The 14,228-nt window shown below is 49.2% G+C and overlaps 1 protein-coding gene across 2 annotated transcripts in view; it reads right to left on the minus strand.

Annotated features, from left to right (window-relative positions):
* Positions 1 to 757: 757 nt before the first annotated feature.
* The window catches only part of MX1 (MX dynamin like GTPase 1), a 34,637-nt gene continuing 21,166 nt past the window's right edge, over positions 758 to 14,228 (minus strand). For both annotated transcript variants that reach the window (XM_078071613.1, XM_036108022.2), the window contains 6 exons: positions 13,547 to 13,669; positions 13,069 to 13,210; positions 10,042 to 10,200; positions 7,445 to 7,521; positions 5,811 to 6,056; positions 758 to 1,426 (listed from right to left, as the gene is read on the minus strand). In XM_078071613.1, the coding sequence (XP_077927739.1) occupies positions 1,196 to 1,426; positions 5,811 to 6,056; positions 7,445 to 7,521; positions 10,042 to 10,200; positions 13,069 to 13,210; positions 13,547 to 13,669 (978 nt within the window). In that variant the 3' untranslated portion in view covers positions 758 to 1,195. The remainder of the gene's footprint in view (positions 1,427 to 5,810; positions 6,057 to 7,444; positions 7,522 to 10,041; positions 10,201 to 13,068; positions 13,211 to 13,546; positions 13,670 to 14,228) is intronic.

The raw sequence follows: 14,228 nt of genomic DNA on the forward strand, positions 1-14,228 counted from the left end.
CCCCCAGGGCAATTCAAGGTCAGACATCTGCCTGCAAAACCCCGCCGGGCGCCGCCCCCCACCCCCGCCCCAGACGGGCTCGAACAGTTTCAGCGCCGAGCCGGCCACCAGGCGACAGGAAAGCTGGGCACGTGATCAACCACTGATGCGTTTGCTCATTTCTTTTTGTCTTTTTGTGAAATAATCAGTTAACACCCACCACCTCACATACTTAACAATTCTTTTTCTTTTCTTTTTTTTTTTTTTTTAAAAGATTTTATTTATTTATTTGACAGACAGAGACACAGCGGGAGAGGGAACACAAGCAGGCGGAGTGGGAGAGGGAGAAGCAGGCTTTCCACCGAGCAGGGAGCCCGATGCGGGGCTCGATCCCAGGACCCTGAGATCACGACCTGAGCCGAAGGCAGACGCTTAACCGCTGAGCCACCCAGGCGCCCCAACAATTCTTTTTCTTGTGATAAGAACTTTTAAGGGTTACTCTCTTCGCGACTCTCAAATGCACAACATAGTATTGTCAACGTGTTTATCTTCTAACTGGAAGCCTGGGCCTTTGACCCCCTTCACCCACTCCTCCTGTTCCATTTGTATTCCATTGCTTTACCTTTAGTCCCCGTCGGCCCCCGGCCGCTCGTGAACAACCACATTCTCCGCTCGGCCGCGGAGGGCAGCGTTAGTGCCCCATCGTTTGCCCCACTGGGGTCCCACCCGCTGTCATTCTCAGGCTTCTCCCCCCAGAACACAAGGCGTCAGAGCCATGTCTGGTAGAAACGGGTTTATTACAAATCGGTGAAATACAGCTTCTAAGAGTGCCCCCGCACATGGCACGAATGCTCCCAAACATCAGATGCACGAAAGCAAGTGGCACAAAGCAGAAACAAAGCCTTCTACGACGCTTCGCATGCACCGGTCCCCGGCGGGAGACGGAGAGGGCTCGGGAGGAACAATCCCGGGCGCGGAAAATCATCTTTCCTAACCGGGAAGGCGGCGGCGGCAGCCCTCCAGGACAAATCCCGATCGTCGTCACGACCTACATCCTCTTACTAGCTCCCTGCCCGCTCAGGGACAAGCACAGATAACGACTGGAAAGACTGGCTGCTAACTCCTGTGACATGGTTGGGGGGGCGGGGGGGGGGAGAGCGCGCGTCCGCTCCCAGCAGATGTGCCCCGGAGGCGCGGGTGGGACCGGGAGCCCGCCTCAGCCGGGGAACTTGGCCAGGCGGCGCCGAGCCTGGGCCAGCCGCGAGAGCCGCTCCTTCAGGAACTTCCTTTTGTCGCTGGTGTCACTGCGCTCCTTCAGGAGCCAGTTGTAGGCGTCCTTGTCCTGGAGCAGCTGCAGCATGCCCTTCTGCAGCTTCTGGCCGTACGCTTGCAGGATGAAGTACTGGATGATCAGGGGGATGTGGCTGGAGATGCGGTTGGTGGCCTCCTGGCAGGGAAGAAGAGGTCACAGAGAGGGGAGGGGCTGAGTGCAGCCTGCGAGCGTCAGGAGGGGCCCGGCGGCCGGCCGGGCAGGTGCACGCCCCTGCCTGGGTCTCCAACCCAGCACTGTCGTCTGGGCTGGAGGCAGCGAGGAACCGGGCGCAGGGAGCCCCCCAGCCCTGACTCCACCACCCCACCGCGGACTCCTGACCATTCGAGTTCCTTCTGATCAGAGAGGGTAGAATGGGCTTGAGAAGGGTAAATGGACGGACTGCGTACAAAAACTCCATTTCCAATTGATTAGCAACTCTGCTGAAAAGATCTTATGACTTATTTTTAATCCACACTAAAATTATTTAGAAGAAAAAAGGCTGGGCTCTCAAAAGCCGCAGAGGGGCGCCCTCTGCCGTCTCTGCGTGTCTAAAGTCAGTTTCAACCCTCCCTCCTCCCTCCCCAGGCCCCACCTGTTGGTGAAAAGCCTCTTTCCTGAGACAGGCTGCCCTCTCAGGAAGCCGATCCACCCAGTCCCTCAGCAAGCTTGTGCCTCCACTCCCTCCCCCAGAAAATCGTGAGACAATGAGCACCCGGCCTCATGAGATGGTGAAAAAGTTGAAACAAGCTGAAAGGGAAAAGTTGGAAAAGAGGCCAGGTGTGGGGTAAGCGCTCGGTGAAGGCCTCTGGACAGGTGGTGTGGCAGAGCTGGGACACTGCTCTGTGCTCCAGGATGACAGCGAGCGAGGGGCGTGGCCGCCCACCACGTGGAGATGGAAGGGGACGAGGAGCCAGCAGGGGATCCCACAGACGGGCCATGTCTGCAGGAAACGATCTCTTAGGGACTGGAGAAGAAATTTCTGAGTGGTGACAGTCAGCTGCTCTGGCCCTCTGCCCTGACCCTCCCGGGGCCCACGGGGCCATTGTGCCAATCTCTGACTTAGGGACACCTGCCCGATTTCACGATGAACGCACAGGGAGAGGGACGGCTGCAGGGACGTCTGCGTCCTGATCACGGAACAGCACATGCCCTCTCGCTGCAAAGGGGAGTTGAGGATGTAGGTGGAGTTAAGCTCATCAGCTGACATTAAACTAGGGAGAGTATCCTGCATTATCTGGAGGGACCGTGCAAAGGAGGGAGGCAGGCAGCGGATTCAGACGGGGTGTGGTCCGGAAGGAGGAATGAGATGCAGCATCGCTGGCTTTGGAGACGGAGGAGGGCCGCGCACTGAGGACCACGGGCAGCCTCCAGAAGCTGCACGAGGCAAGCAGATAGATTCTCCCCTAGAACCTCAAGAAGGAGCACGGTCCCACTGAAACCTTGATTTTAGCCGGGGAGGATCATACTTAACGGAGAAAAGTTGCATTCTCGTTAAAGTCAGACAAGACGAGGCTGCCTGTTGGCTCCCCTGTTGTTTCCAGTTGTACTGAAAGGACCAGAAGAGGAAGCTTCGGGTATAAGGGGGATATAAAGCCATTGCCATTTGCAGCGTGGTGAGTGTTCATTGGGAAAATGCACAAGAACTGGCTGCAGAAACCATATCTAACAACAAACAGAAGACAAAATGGAAGAAAAGACTCACAGCAGAGATGTAGGAATGAACTTCAGAAGTGTGCACAAAATCTATGCAAAGAAAACATTAAAACACTTCTGAGGCTCCCCCAAAAGGAGATCTTCAAGTGGAGGGACCCTCTATGTTCTTGGACAGAAAAGTTCACGTCATAAAGATGTCGACTCTCCTTGGCAGACTGATAAATGAATATAATCGCAATAAGGACGCCCAGCAGCTCTCTTCTCATGAGGAACGGGATAAGCTAATTCTACAATTCATACTGAAACTGGAACAAACAAGAAGGGGCAGAAAATTTCTGCTTAAAGAGAGGTGGGAGCACAGATCGTTGCCTGCCCATGTTCACAGCAGCATTACCCAGAGTAGCCCGAAGGTGCAAACAAGTGAAATGCACATGGACAGATGAGCGGATAAGCCAAATGTGGTCGGTCCATATGACCGAATATCACTCTACTCTAAAAGGAAGGGCATTACAGCAAAGACAAACCTTGAGGACATTATGCTAAGTAAAATAAGCCAGACACAAAAGGACAGAGATTGCACAAGTCTACTTATCCGAGCTACCTAGAATATGAAAATCCATAAAATTGGAAGGTAGAATGGGAAGGCCAGGGGTGGTGGGAGGGGATGAGGAATCAGTGTTTCATGGAGATAGGGTGGGGACAGTCCTGGAGGTGGACGGTGGGGACAGCTGCACGACAGTGTGAGTGTGCTGAGTGCCGCTGACCTGGGCACGTAAAGATGGTTAAGATGGTAAACGGTATGTGATGTGTATTTTGCCACACTATAGAAAAGAAGAAGAAAGAAGTAGGCAGCATTTGGGAGAGTACCAGCTGCACTGGACATTTAAGCCTTGTATAAAAAGCTGCTAATGTAATCATGTCGATACTGACATGTGAAAAGCAAACCAACAGAAGAGAATTCAGGATCTAGAAAAAGACCCCAGGACACAGAGGAAGAGGGTGATTGATTATGGGCATATTGTGCATCAGTAGGCCCGGGATAGGGTCTTTGGTGATGGTTCTAGGACAACCATCAGCCATCTAGAGCAAGCCTCATTCTGGACATCAAGTAATTCCAAGTGGATCACAGGTTTAAATATAAAAGTTGAAATGATACGTTACTGAAGAAAATATTGTAGACTTTGTTTCTAAATCTCAGAGACAAAGTCCAATGGCGTAAGTGGAGACATTATAAGACAAAAAGCACGGAAACCCCACAAGGAAACAACTATTAAGTCCAATCCATAAATCTAGAAACCTCCAGCATGGTCTAAAACCACCATAAAGAAAGCCACAAGGCAGATGACAAACTCTGGGGTATTTGCACCACAAATCGCCGGAATCTGAGACACTGCTCTACAGAGTTTCTGCTGGAGGGATGGTTTCCTGAACAGGAAACAGAAATAACTCTTATGCTGTGAAACCATGTCCCACCTCATTGTAATAAGAGAAAATACAACAAGATGTCATGTTCCACCGGTCATAATATCAAAAAGCCAACAACTTCAGTGGAGACCAAACTGCAAATGTGGAGGAAACAGGCCATCTGTGGGGAGAATTTACCAATGCAATTGAGTGTACCCTCACCCAGGTATGATACTTTCATAGATCAGCGTGGCCCAGCTAAAGGGCTCAGTTATTCAATCAAACGCTAACTTAGGTATTGCTGTGGAGGTATTTTGTAAATGTGGTTAACATCTCCATTTAGCTGATTCTGAGTAAGGGAGGTTATCTAAAATCACGAGGGTGGGCCTCATCTAATCAGTTGAAGGCCTTAAGTGCCAAACAGAGATTTTCCTGAAGAAGAAGAAAGCTTTCCTTCGGAGATGTCAAGAAACCAGAGAAGGACCTCTTTTGGGGAGAAGGGCTGGCTCAGGACGGGGTGGGTGGGGGACCCCCCTCGCCATCGACTCATTTTCCTCTCGGGATTCTGTGTGTGTGTGAATTACCTCCTCTCAACGCCTCTGTGAGGCACATGACCAGACAGGTGGCAGGCTCGACTGCGGGAGAAGCCAAGGTACACGGGTGCCTCCTGACTTGCCCTTCACGGGCCTCACTCATGCGGGCGCACATCCCAGTGTCTGCAGTCAACGGAGTCTGACCCTTGGCTTAGAGGCTGCTCCTCCAAGTGTGGTCTCTGTCCGGTAGTGTGGGCATCCCCTGGGAGCCCGTGAGAAATGCAGAATCCTGGCCCCACCTCAGACCTGCAATCCACATCTGCATTACAACCAGATCCCAGGAGACCTGTGTGCACAGTCGAGTTTGAGAAGCCTTAAAGCATTCAGATAGTGAGCTGATGGAGATAGCTGGTAAACCAAGAGATGACTACTTGCTTTACGCGTCCAGATTCTGACCTGTCTCAATGGCTCTGAGGTGTGCATCCTTCCCCAGCATGAATGAGACTGCTTTTCACATTATTTGAAACGGACAGTAGCCATCAAAGCATGTGTCTCTGTGAGTGGATTCTACTGGGCACACGGCCATTGCATCCCGACGCTGAGCTAAGGCACCCTACCCACACTCATCTCACTGAAGATTCACAAGAACGGTGAGGAGATACAGCTTTACAGAGAAGACAGCTGAGGCTCAGAGAGGTCAAGTAACTTGGCCAGGGCCGCACAGCCTGGTGACACCAGAAGGGAGTGGCTCCGAGCCACAGCCCCTGCTCTCCTCTCCCAGGCTCGATGCCTCCATGGAGGCTCACGGAGAGGCCTGGAAGACGAGCCGGCTGGTGGTCACCACACAGAGACCGGGAGGCCAAAGAGAGGCAATCACAAGACAAGGACACGTAATGAAAACCGCCTCCCAGAGACGCCCGCAGACTCACCTGACGGTAAGCCAGCAAATGCTCAAAGATTTCAGACAAGGAGATGTTCACTGAGGAAACTTCCTCGGAGCTCATGCTGTTTATTTTTTTGTTCTTTTCCTCGTCCGCCACCTTCTCTCGGACCCTCTGCAATGCACGCTGATACACCTGGTCCTGGCAGTAGACGATCTGCTCCATTTGGAAGTGAAGGCGGATGGACTTCTCAGCTTCTTTTTCTAGTTCAAATTTAATGTCTTCAATTTTGGACTATGGCAAAAGAGAAGCACAACGAAGCGCCCTCAGAAACAAATCACCGGCTCGAGGAAGGAGGTCCTCTGTGGAGCCCACGGCTAGCTGGCTCCCAGGTGAACCAAGACAGCACCTTGCTGTGGGGCAGCCTTCTGCACCCCACACTGGCTTGTCTAGGATGGGACTCCCACCCCGGCTGGGGCTCGGGACCTCCGGGAGCCCGACCCCCCACCTGAACCTGGGAACCCGCACAGGCCAATGTCTCAGCTTCTTTCTTTCTCTTTGGGGGGCTTTCCCATCGAAGCAGGACTATACGCCCCATCAGAGAGCTCATGAGGGTAAAAGGGGGGGCAAAATTTAGATCTGTTCAATTCTGTACGCTTCATGTTTGGAGAATCTGGCTGCCACCAGGCCAGGGTGTAGATCTCTCACACAGAAAATATCTGGACTCCCCTGAGCTCACACTCGGGGCCACTGAGTGTGACACATAGTGCTAGGTGCACCCCAAACATTTTCTTCTGTGTTCATTCTGTGTTCATTCCAGGCAGCGTAAGTAGCCCACCCCAAGCCCGCGAGCCTGCACAAGGCCAAGCCAGTCTTCCCAGCGGTGCTGGGTGCTAGGGGTGCAATGTGTGTGTCCCCCCAAATTTATATGTTGAAAGCCTAATCCCCAGTGTGATGGCATTGGGGGGGCCTCTAGGGGGTCAGGCCATGACAATGAAGCCCTTACAGATGGGGTCCATGCCCTTGTAAGAAGAGACACCTGAGTGCTTTCTTTCTCCCTTACTCTCTCCCTCTCTCCCTGTCTCTCTGTGTCGTGAGGATACGAGGAGAAAGCAGCCACAAGCCAGGAATCGGGCCCTCATCAGACATGGGATCTGAAGCACCTCGATCTGGGCCCCCCAGCCTCCGGAACATGAGCGTTCAGTGACTATCACGTAAGCTGGCCAGGCTGCGCTCTGGGCCACGGGGGCCTGAGCTGAGCCGCGGGGGAGCCCCTGTTTCTGAGAGCGGAAGAGTCTCTCAACAGCGTGAAGTGGGGGGTCTTACTTCCTCCTGACTCTTCGCTCTTGGGAGACGCCATCTGCCCGTGCGGCCTCCTCAGTGACTTTCGAGGTTAGGGTCATTTTCTTCAGAGGCGATAATGTCCCACACAAACTATGGGTCTCCTTCGTTCTTGTGATTTTGAGGATTTTATTTCCATATTCCGTCTCACTCACTCGGTCTGCCTTACTGCTTCTAACCAGACATCGCTGGTGATACCACAACTAAAGTTCACTAACGAGCTTGACTATTTGCTTCTCCAAATACTCAGTAAAGTTGAAATGGTCTTAACCCAAGGAATCTGTTTTCCAGCGTCAGGCTGACTTTTTTGGTTTTTTTTAATAACATGTGGTCAGTTTTACCTTGGTAGTTCTGTAAAGGTTGAAAAATTCAGCAAAATTTGCTTCCGAAATATCTGTGAAGGCAGCTTGGACCATATCTGAGGAAAAAACAAGACTCATACATCATCATAGGTTGCAAAAAACAACAACAACAACAACAAAAGAGGATGAAGAAATGTCCAGAAATGAAGTTTCCTCCCCGCCCTTCTGCCCCTTATTCCCACTCAGGGACGGAGGGCGTGCCTTTTTTGCTGGAGAGCTCTCTGGAAGAATTTCAAAGTCCAATTATCCCCTGGCATATTTCTTTGACATTTAAAATTTTTATCCTGGGGCGCCTGCCTGGGTGGCACATCGGTTGAGCATCCGACTCTTGGTTTTGGCTCAGGCCATGATCTCAGGGTCGTGAGATCGAGCCCCGAGTCAGGCTCTGTGCTCAGCAGGGAGTCTGCTTGAGATTCTCTCTCCCTCCTGCTTGTGCTCTCTCTCTCAAATAAATAAAATCTTAAAAAAAGTTTTTTTTCCATCCTAAGCAGATATAGTTGCAAAGAATGTAATCTCTGGTAGGTTATAAATATATTAATATTTTATAGTAAGACACAGCACTCTCAAATATATCAATGGGCTCTAAATGTCCATGTTATCCATTTAAAAAAAAAAATACGAACATGCTCTTATTCAATCAGAAAATTTACATTATTTCTTTCTATTTTTGAAACTCCTCATATTTCCGTTTGACTTCCTCACAGAAATTTTATCCTAATATGATGTGCAGCATCTTTATGTTTGAAAAATTTTTTAAAGTAGGCTTCACACCCAGCATGGAGCCCAACACTGGATTTGAACTCATGACCCTGAGATCAAGACATGAGCCGGGATCAAGAGTTGGACGCTCAACCGACTGAGCCACCCAGGCGTCCTGAAAATCTTTTATTGAATCCACATCATATTTTTCTGAAACAGAAGTAGGTATATATATATATATATATATATATATATATATATATATATAATATACCCATATACATATATATATATATATATACACACATCCACATATATATATATATATACCCATATAAAACCCATATATATATGTGGGTTTTAAAGTTTTTTTAGTTTTAAAAACTGAAAGTTTTTAAAAGTTTAAAAAAGTTAAAAAAAGTTTAAAAGGTTTTTTAAAAAAGTTTTAAAACCCATATATATATATGGGTTTTAAAAAAATTTTTTTTTTCTGTGACTTTAAGGCTCTAAGCACTACAAATTTTCTTTGAGAGTAAATTAAGAGTGCAAAATGGATCAACAAAACACAATTACCAATTTTAATATACAATTATTAGACTAAAGGTAAAATTGTATTAGAAATACATCTCTTAAGGTGCTGTCATGGGACTGTCCCCAACCTCTACGGGTTCGTGGATCCAGAATGATTATTACTTCTTGCTGAAATGAGACAGCTGAGGTGTGAGTGACAATATGGCGTCAGCCACGGTGAGGACAAAGAAAAGCGATTCCAGTGAACGTCTGGGAAACCAGAGAGCATGGCAGTTACAGGAGAAAGGAGCGGTCAGTCCTGTGGAGGGCTGTGTCTCTCCTCGGTGGCCGTTGACGCTCTCCCACCTGCCGTGACAACACTTGGGCCACCTAGATTCATACGGCACTCTAGAATGCTCAAAACTCTCCTGCAATGAACAGTTATTTAGCTGTCAACCTTAATCCTCAGAGGTTTCAAATAAATGGAGTATTTTGAGTGCTGTGGAAACTCCTGGAGGTGTGGACAATAAGAAATATGTATCTGCTCTGTGCTCCTGGTTCCTGACATGGAGCTCCTAAATCCCTTAGACGAGGTGACTCTTGGTGGGCCCTGGACAGCTTCAGGATGGGGGGCAGTCACAAGATCTGGATGAGAAGCCTGGAACTTTGAGCCCCACCTTCACCCACCGTCCCACCTCGCCACCTCTGGGGAGGAGAGAGGGGCTGGAGATGGAGCTGATCATTGATTATGTCTTTGTGATAACTGATTACACCTCCTTTAAATCCCCTAAATGACAGGGGTCAGAGAGCTTCCAGGTTGGTGAACACACCCACATGCCAAGAGGGTGGCGCCCCCCCCCCCAACGGGACAAAAGCACCTGCCCTCGGGACCCTCCCAGACTTCTCGATGTATCTCTTTCATTCACAACCTTTATAATAAACTGGCAAAGGTAAGTACCTCCTTTAAAATAAACCAGCAGAGATAAGTAAAGTGTGTTCCTGAGTCCTGTGAGCTCTTCCAGTAAGTTATAGTATCTGAGGAGGGGGCTGTGGGAACTCCAATTTCTAGCCTGTCCATCAGAGGCACGGTCTAAAGAGGGGGGCAGTCCTGTGGGGCCGAGCCCTTAAGCTGGAGGATGGGTGCTAACTCAGTTATTGTCAGAACTGAATTGAAATGTTGAACACCTAGTTGGTGTCCAGAGAACCAGAGAATTAATTGGGTTCTTGGAGGTTAAAAAACACCAGGAGGAGAGCTTGGAGTTTAAAAAACACCCCAGGAGGAGAGCTGTGGAGTTCAACACTGGTTTGGGCTCAAGCCTTTCGTTGCCCTAGAAATAAAATGCCTAAAAGCAAAATCAAGAACTCACCAGTTACCATGTGCAGCATACAGACAGCTGGTTCTTCTAGTTCTTTGATTTGCTGTTTTATGATAATCTCAAACGTCTTGTAATTGACAAACCCTGGCAGCTCTCGGCCACGATACCGATTTTCAAATTTCTCGATTTGTTTATATATAGCTTTGTAACCTGGAAAAGAAGAGTTCTGAGTTATTTTATAAAAATAACCTTGTGGGGTTTTTTTAAAACACAATACCATTCTGGACTTTCTGAAAACACAGAGAGGCAAGGAAAAAAAAAACAAATCTGATTTGCAAATTGAAAAAAGAATTCAGGGATAGCAATAAAAAAAAAAACAAAAAACAGATCTTAAGACCTTTTTCCTTAAGTCATCTCAAGATGGTTAAGTATAGAGCCAGGCGTGAGGCCAGAGGGCAGCGAACTGCACAAGCCAGGAGGAAGAAAGCGGGGGAAGGAATTTCCTCTTGGGTAAGAAATTCTGTAGATGTTTACCAAAGAAATTGTACCACCATTCAGAATCAGCGACGCGTCACGTATCCACATAGCCATGTACAATAGCAGGAGTAGAAAGTGTTTATAAATCAGATGAGATAACAGAGTAACCAGGTACATAAGATTACTGCTCGCTACATAAAACACTTTGTTTCTTCTTTATACTATGCGAATTCTTTTTATTCTCAACAAACTGGACTATGGAGGATACCTCCGCTGGTGGAAGTTCAGAGGGCTCTGATTCCTCTTTTGAAGAACTAACCAGAAATCGTGGTCTGGGTCTCCTCTTTTGGTCAGGAGAAATTTTCCCATAGGTATTTTTTTTCGAGATATAATTCACATACTATAAAATTCACCCTAGTAAAGCATACAGCTCAGTGATTTTTATTATAGTAATGACATTGTGCAACCATCCCCACCAGCTAATTCTCAAGTACTTCTATCACCCCAAGGAACCCTGTGCCCATCAGCACACGCTCCCCATTCCCCGCCCCCCTCGGCCCCTGGAAACCACTAATCTACTTTCTATCTCTATGGATTTGCCTGTTCTCGACATTTCATATCAACGGAATCAAAAGACCTGTGGCTTTTTGTGTCTCACTTCCTTCACTTAGCATGATGTCTTCTAGGTTCATCCATGTTGTAGCATGTTTAGTGTTTCATGCCTTTCCATGGCTGAATAATATTCCATTGTCTGCTGTCAAAGGCTGAATTGTATCTCCCCAAAAATTGGTATGTTTGAAGTCCTAATCCCTAGCGCCTCGGAAATGTGATTGCGTTGGAGATACGACCTTTAAAGAGGTGATCAAATCCAATCTGACTGGTGTCCTTATAGGAAGAAAGTAGGACAGAGACCCACACAGGAAAGACACAGGGAGAAGGTGGTGTCTACAAGCCAAAGAGAGAGGCGAAGCATCTGGAGAATCCAAACCTGCTCGTAATTGGTCTTAGACTTCCAGTCTCCAGAATTATAAGAAAATCGGTTTCTGTTGTTTAAGACCCCCAGTCTTTGTGATGAGAACCCTAGCAGAGCAGTAATGAGTACACGGACACATGCTAGCCATCCTAGTGGGTGTGAGGTGGGGTCTCCTGCGGCTTTGGTTCGAGTTCCTCTGATGGCTAATGACGCTGAGCATCTATTCCCGCATTGTGAGCCATTTGTATGTCTTCTTTTAGAGAAATGTCTACTCCTTTGTCCATCTTTAATTTGGATTTGTCTTTTTGTTGTTGAATCCTAACAGTTCTTTGTATGTTCTGGATACTGGGCCCTTATCAGATGTGTGATTTGCAAATAATTTCTCCTGTTCTGTATGTGTGTGGGGGGGTGCCCTTTGACACACACACGTTTTTAATCTTGATGAAGTCCACTTTGTCTACTATTCTATTCGTGTGTGCTGTAGGTGTCCTATCTAGGGCGCCTAGGTGGCTCAGTTGGTTAAGCGACTGCCTTCGGCTCAGGTCATGATCCTGGAGTCCCGGGATCGAGTCCCGCATCGGGCTCCCTGCTCGGCGGGGGGTCTGCTTCTCCCTCTGCCCCTCCCCCATCTCATGCTCTCTCTCTGTCTCATTCTCTCTCTCAAATAAATAAATAAAATCTTTAAAAAAAAAAAAAGAGCTATTTTCTCATGGGCTGTGTGCATAAGCTTGCTGAGCAATGCGGGAGGGGGTTGCTGGAGGTCAGGACTGTTGTCTTCCTTGAAAGGGACAGCGGTCCTTCCCTGATGGAAGATCACACACACAGCAGGTGTTCATCCCTTTGCACTGTGGATTTAGCTCCAGTAAGCAGCATGGGAGCTGTGCAGATGGGGCAAGGGACCACCCCATTTTTCCAACAAAGAACACTGTTATTTATCTTGTCCTGCCCTCCATGCCTCGGCCAAGGAACAAACAGGACTGACAGGTTTGGCCTCTGAATTATGTAAAAAATGGCATGACTTATCCTCCTATGTTCATTACTCAAAGCCAAGGACAATGGTCAATGTGAACGTTCAGTCAGCTGAAATAAGTTATGGCACCCACCAGGCTGCCTGAATAAAAGCAAAGTTCCTTAAAATTTCCCTGCAGCTTTATCACTGGTTGGTATAGGATTTACTTTAAGCTCCTTGAAATATTAAAAAATAAACTTCAGGTCACACTTTCTACCTTTCTCGGACTCTTGAGAATTTGGTGCTGCCAGGTGGGGCCTAGGTGTGTTTCATTTCCTCTGCATCGCTGCCGCAACTATAAAATCCGCTGAGATACACAGAGGCTTCAAGGCCGTGCCCAGCTGACCAAGACCCAGGCGACTTCATCCTGGGGCCACAGAGAGCACGTGGCAGGTTGACCCGCTACTGTGGAGGGAGGGCTGATTCTGGTGGAAGCCTGGGTGGACCCGGGCCGATCCCCTGGCATGTTCTCTCCAGGTATCCTCTGAAGTCTGCAGCTGATGCCTGCCGGCCCAAGTTCAGTGACGTGCGCCGGCGTCCGTATCAGCCGCACCAGCTGCCCCCCGCGGCCCCCCACTCCAGTGCGCTCACCAGGTCGACGGCAGCGCCTCGGACTCACCTTGTTGGAACTTCTTCTCAATCACACAGCTCCATTTGTGGAACTCGTTTCGGATTTTGGTAAAGAGCCGACTCTCGTCCTCCCCCACAAATTCTTCCCCTTCGATTAAGGAGTTGATGTCATGGTTAAAGGCATTAATTTTCTGTCAAGAAGGAGAACAGAAGTCTAAGTGGGGGTATTCCGTACACAAGTGAGGGCGTTTGGAGGTCGCATGGAGGCTGAGGGCGGGCGAGTCACTCCTTGCCACCTTACGGGGTGACAGACCCCCACACTCTGCCCTGACTGCCTCGGGGTCTCAGGGAGCACACATGACACCTGTCAGTCTCTGCCCACTGTCCCTCCACCCCGGCCCCTCTTTGGTGCTGAGCGGGCCGGCCGAGCCTGGGTTAGCTTTCGGGGAGCAAGAACAAAGTGCGTGAGGTACAAGATCCCTTTCTGGACAACGATGTCCCGACTTGAGGCGATGGACAATACTCACCTCTATCAGAAAAAACATTTTTTCATGCTCCTCTTCGGGCACGTCGGAGCCGTACTTTTTTAACTCCTCTGTTATTTTCTCATGATTTTCCTTTATCTGATTTTCTAACAGGGGCAGAGTTTTCTGAGGAAAACAGGAAATAATGCACAGACGTGAATATGGACAGGGAAGGAGCAGGAGCTCCCAGGCCTCCTTCTGCTCGGTGTGCCTGACTGCCTCTCAAGAGAAGAAGGAGAGGGGGCGTGTTAGCGGGTCCCGATGCCACCCAGCCCTCCCCGTGTCCCCGCTGCCCGGGGGACAGCCTCACGGATGTGCTGAGGCGTCCACTCCGTGGGGCGCCTGCCCCCATCAGAGCAATGCTAAGAACGATTCCTTCTGTGCAGGCAGGTTAGAAAGAGCCACTCATCTGGTGGGCTCTGAAAAAGCGGCAGTTGGAACAATCCGAGATTCAACCACTTTTACGCTGTTCGCGGACGAACAGCATCGGGGACTTCTGTCTCTGATAACATGGTGGATGGCAGGCACCAGCTCCCTCTTCCACCGCAAACACCGATAAATGCTGGCTGACACATGGAAAGCATCGCTGGAAATGCATCAGTGAGCGGGCAGGGACAGGACAGACACTCCGAGGCACGGCCAGGTGACGTGAGCGCCTGGGGATGGGCGAGGAGAGCAGGAGTAG

Source organism: Halichoerus grypus, chromosome 1 (genome assembly GCF_964656455.1).
Source record: "Halichoerus grypus chromosome 1, mHalGry1.hap1.1, whole genome shotgun sequence".
Taxonomy (NCBI): domain Eukaryota; kingdom Metazoa; phylum Chordata; class Mammalia; order Carnivora; family Phocidae; genus Halichoerus; species Halichoerus grypus.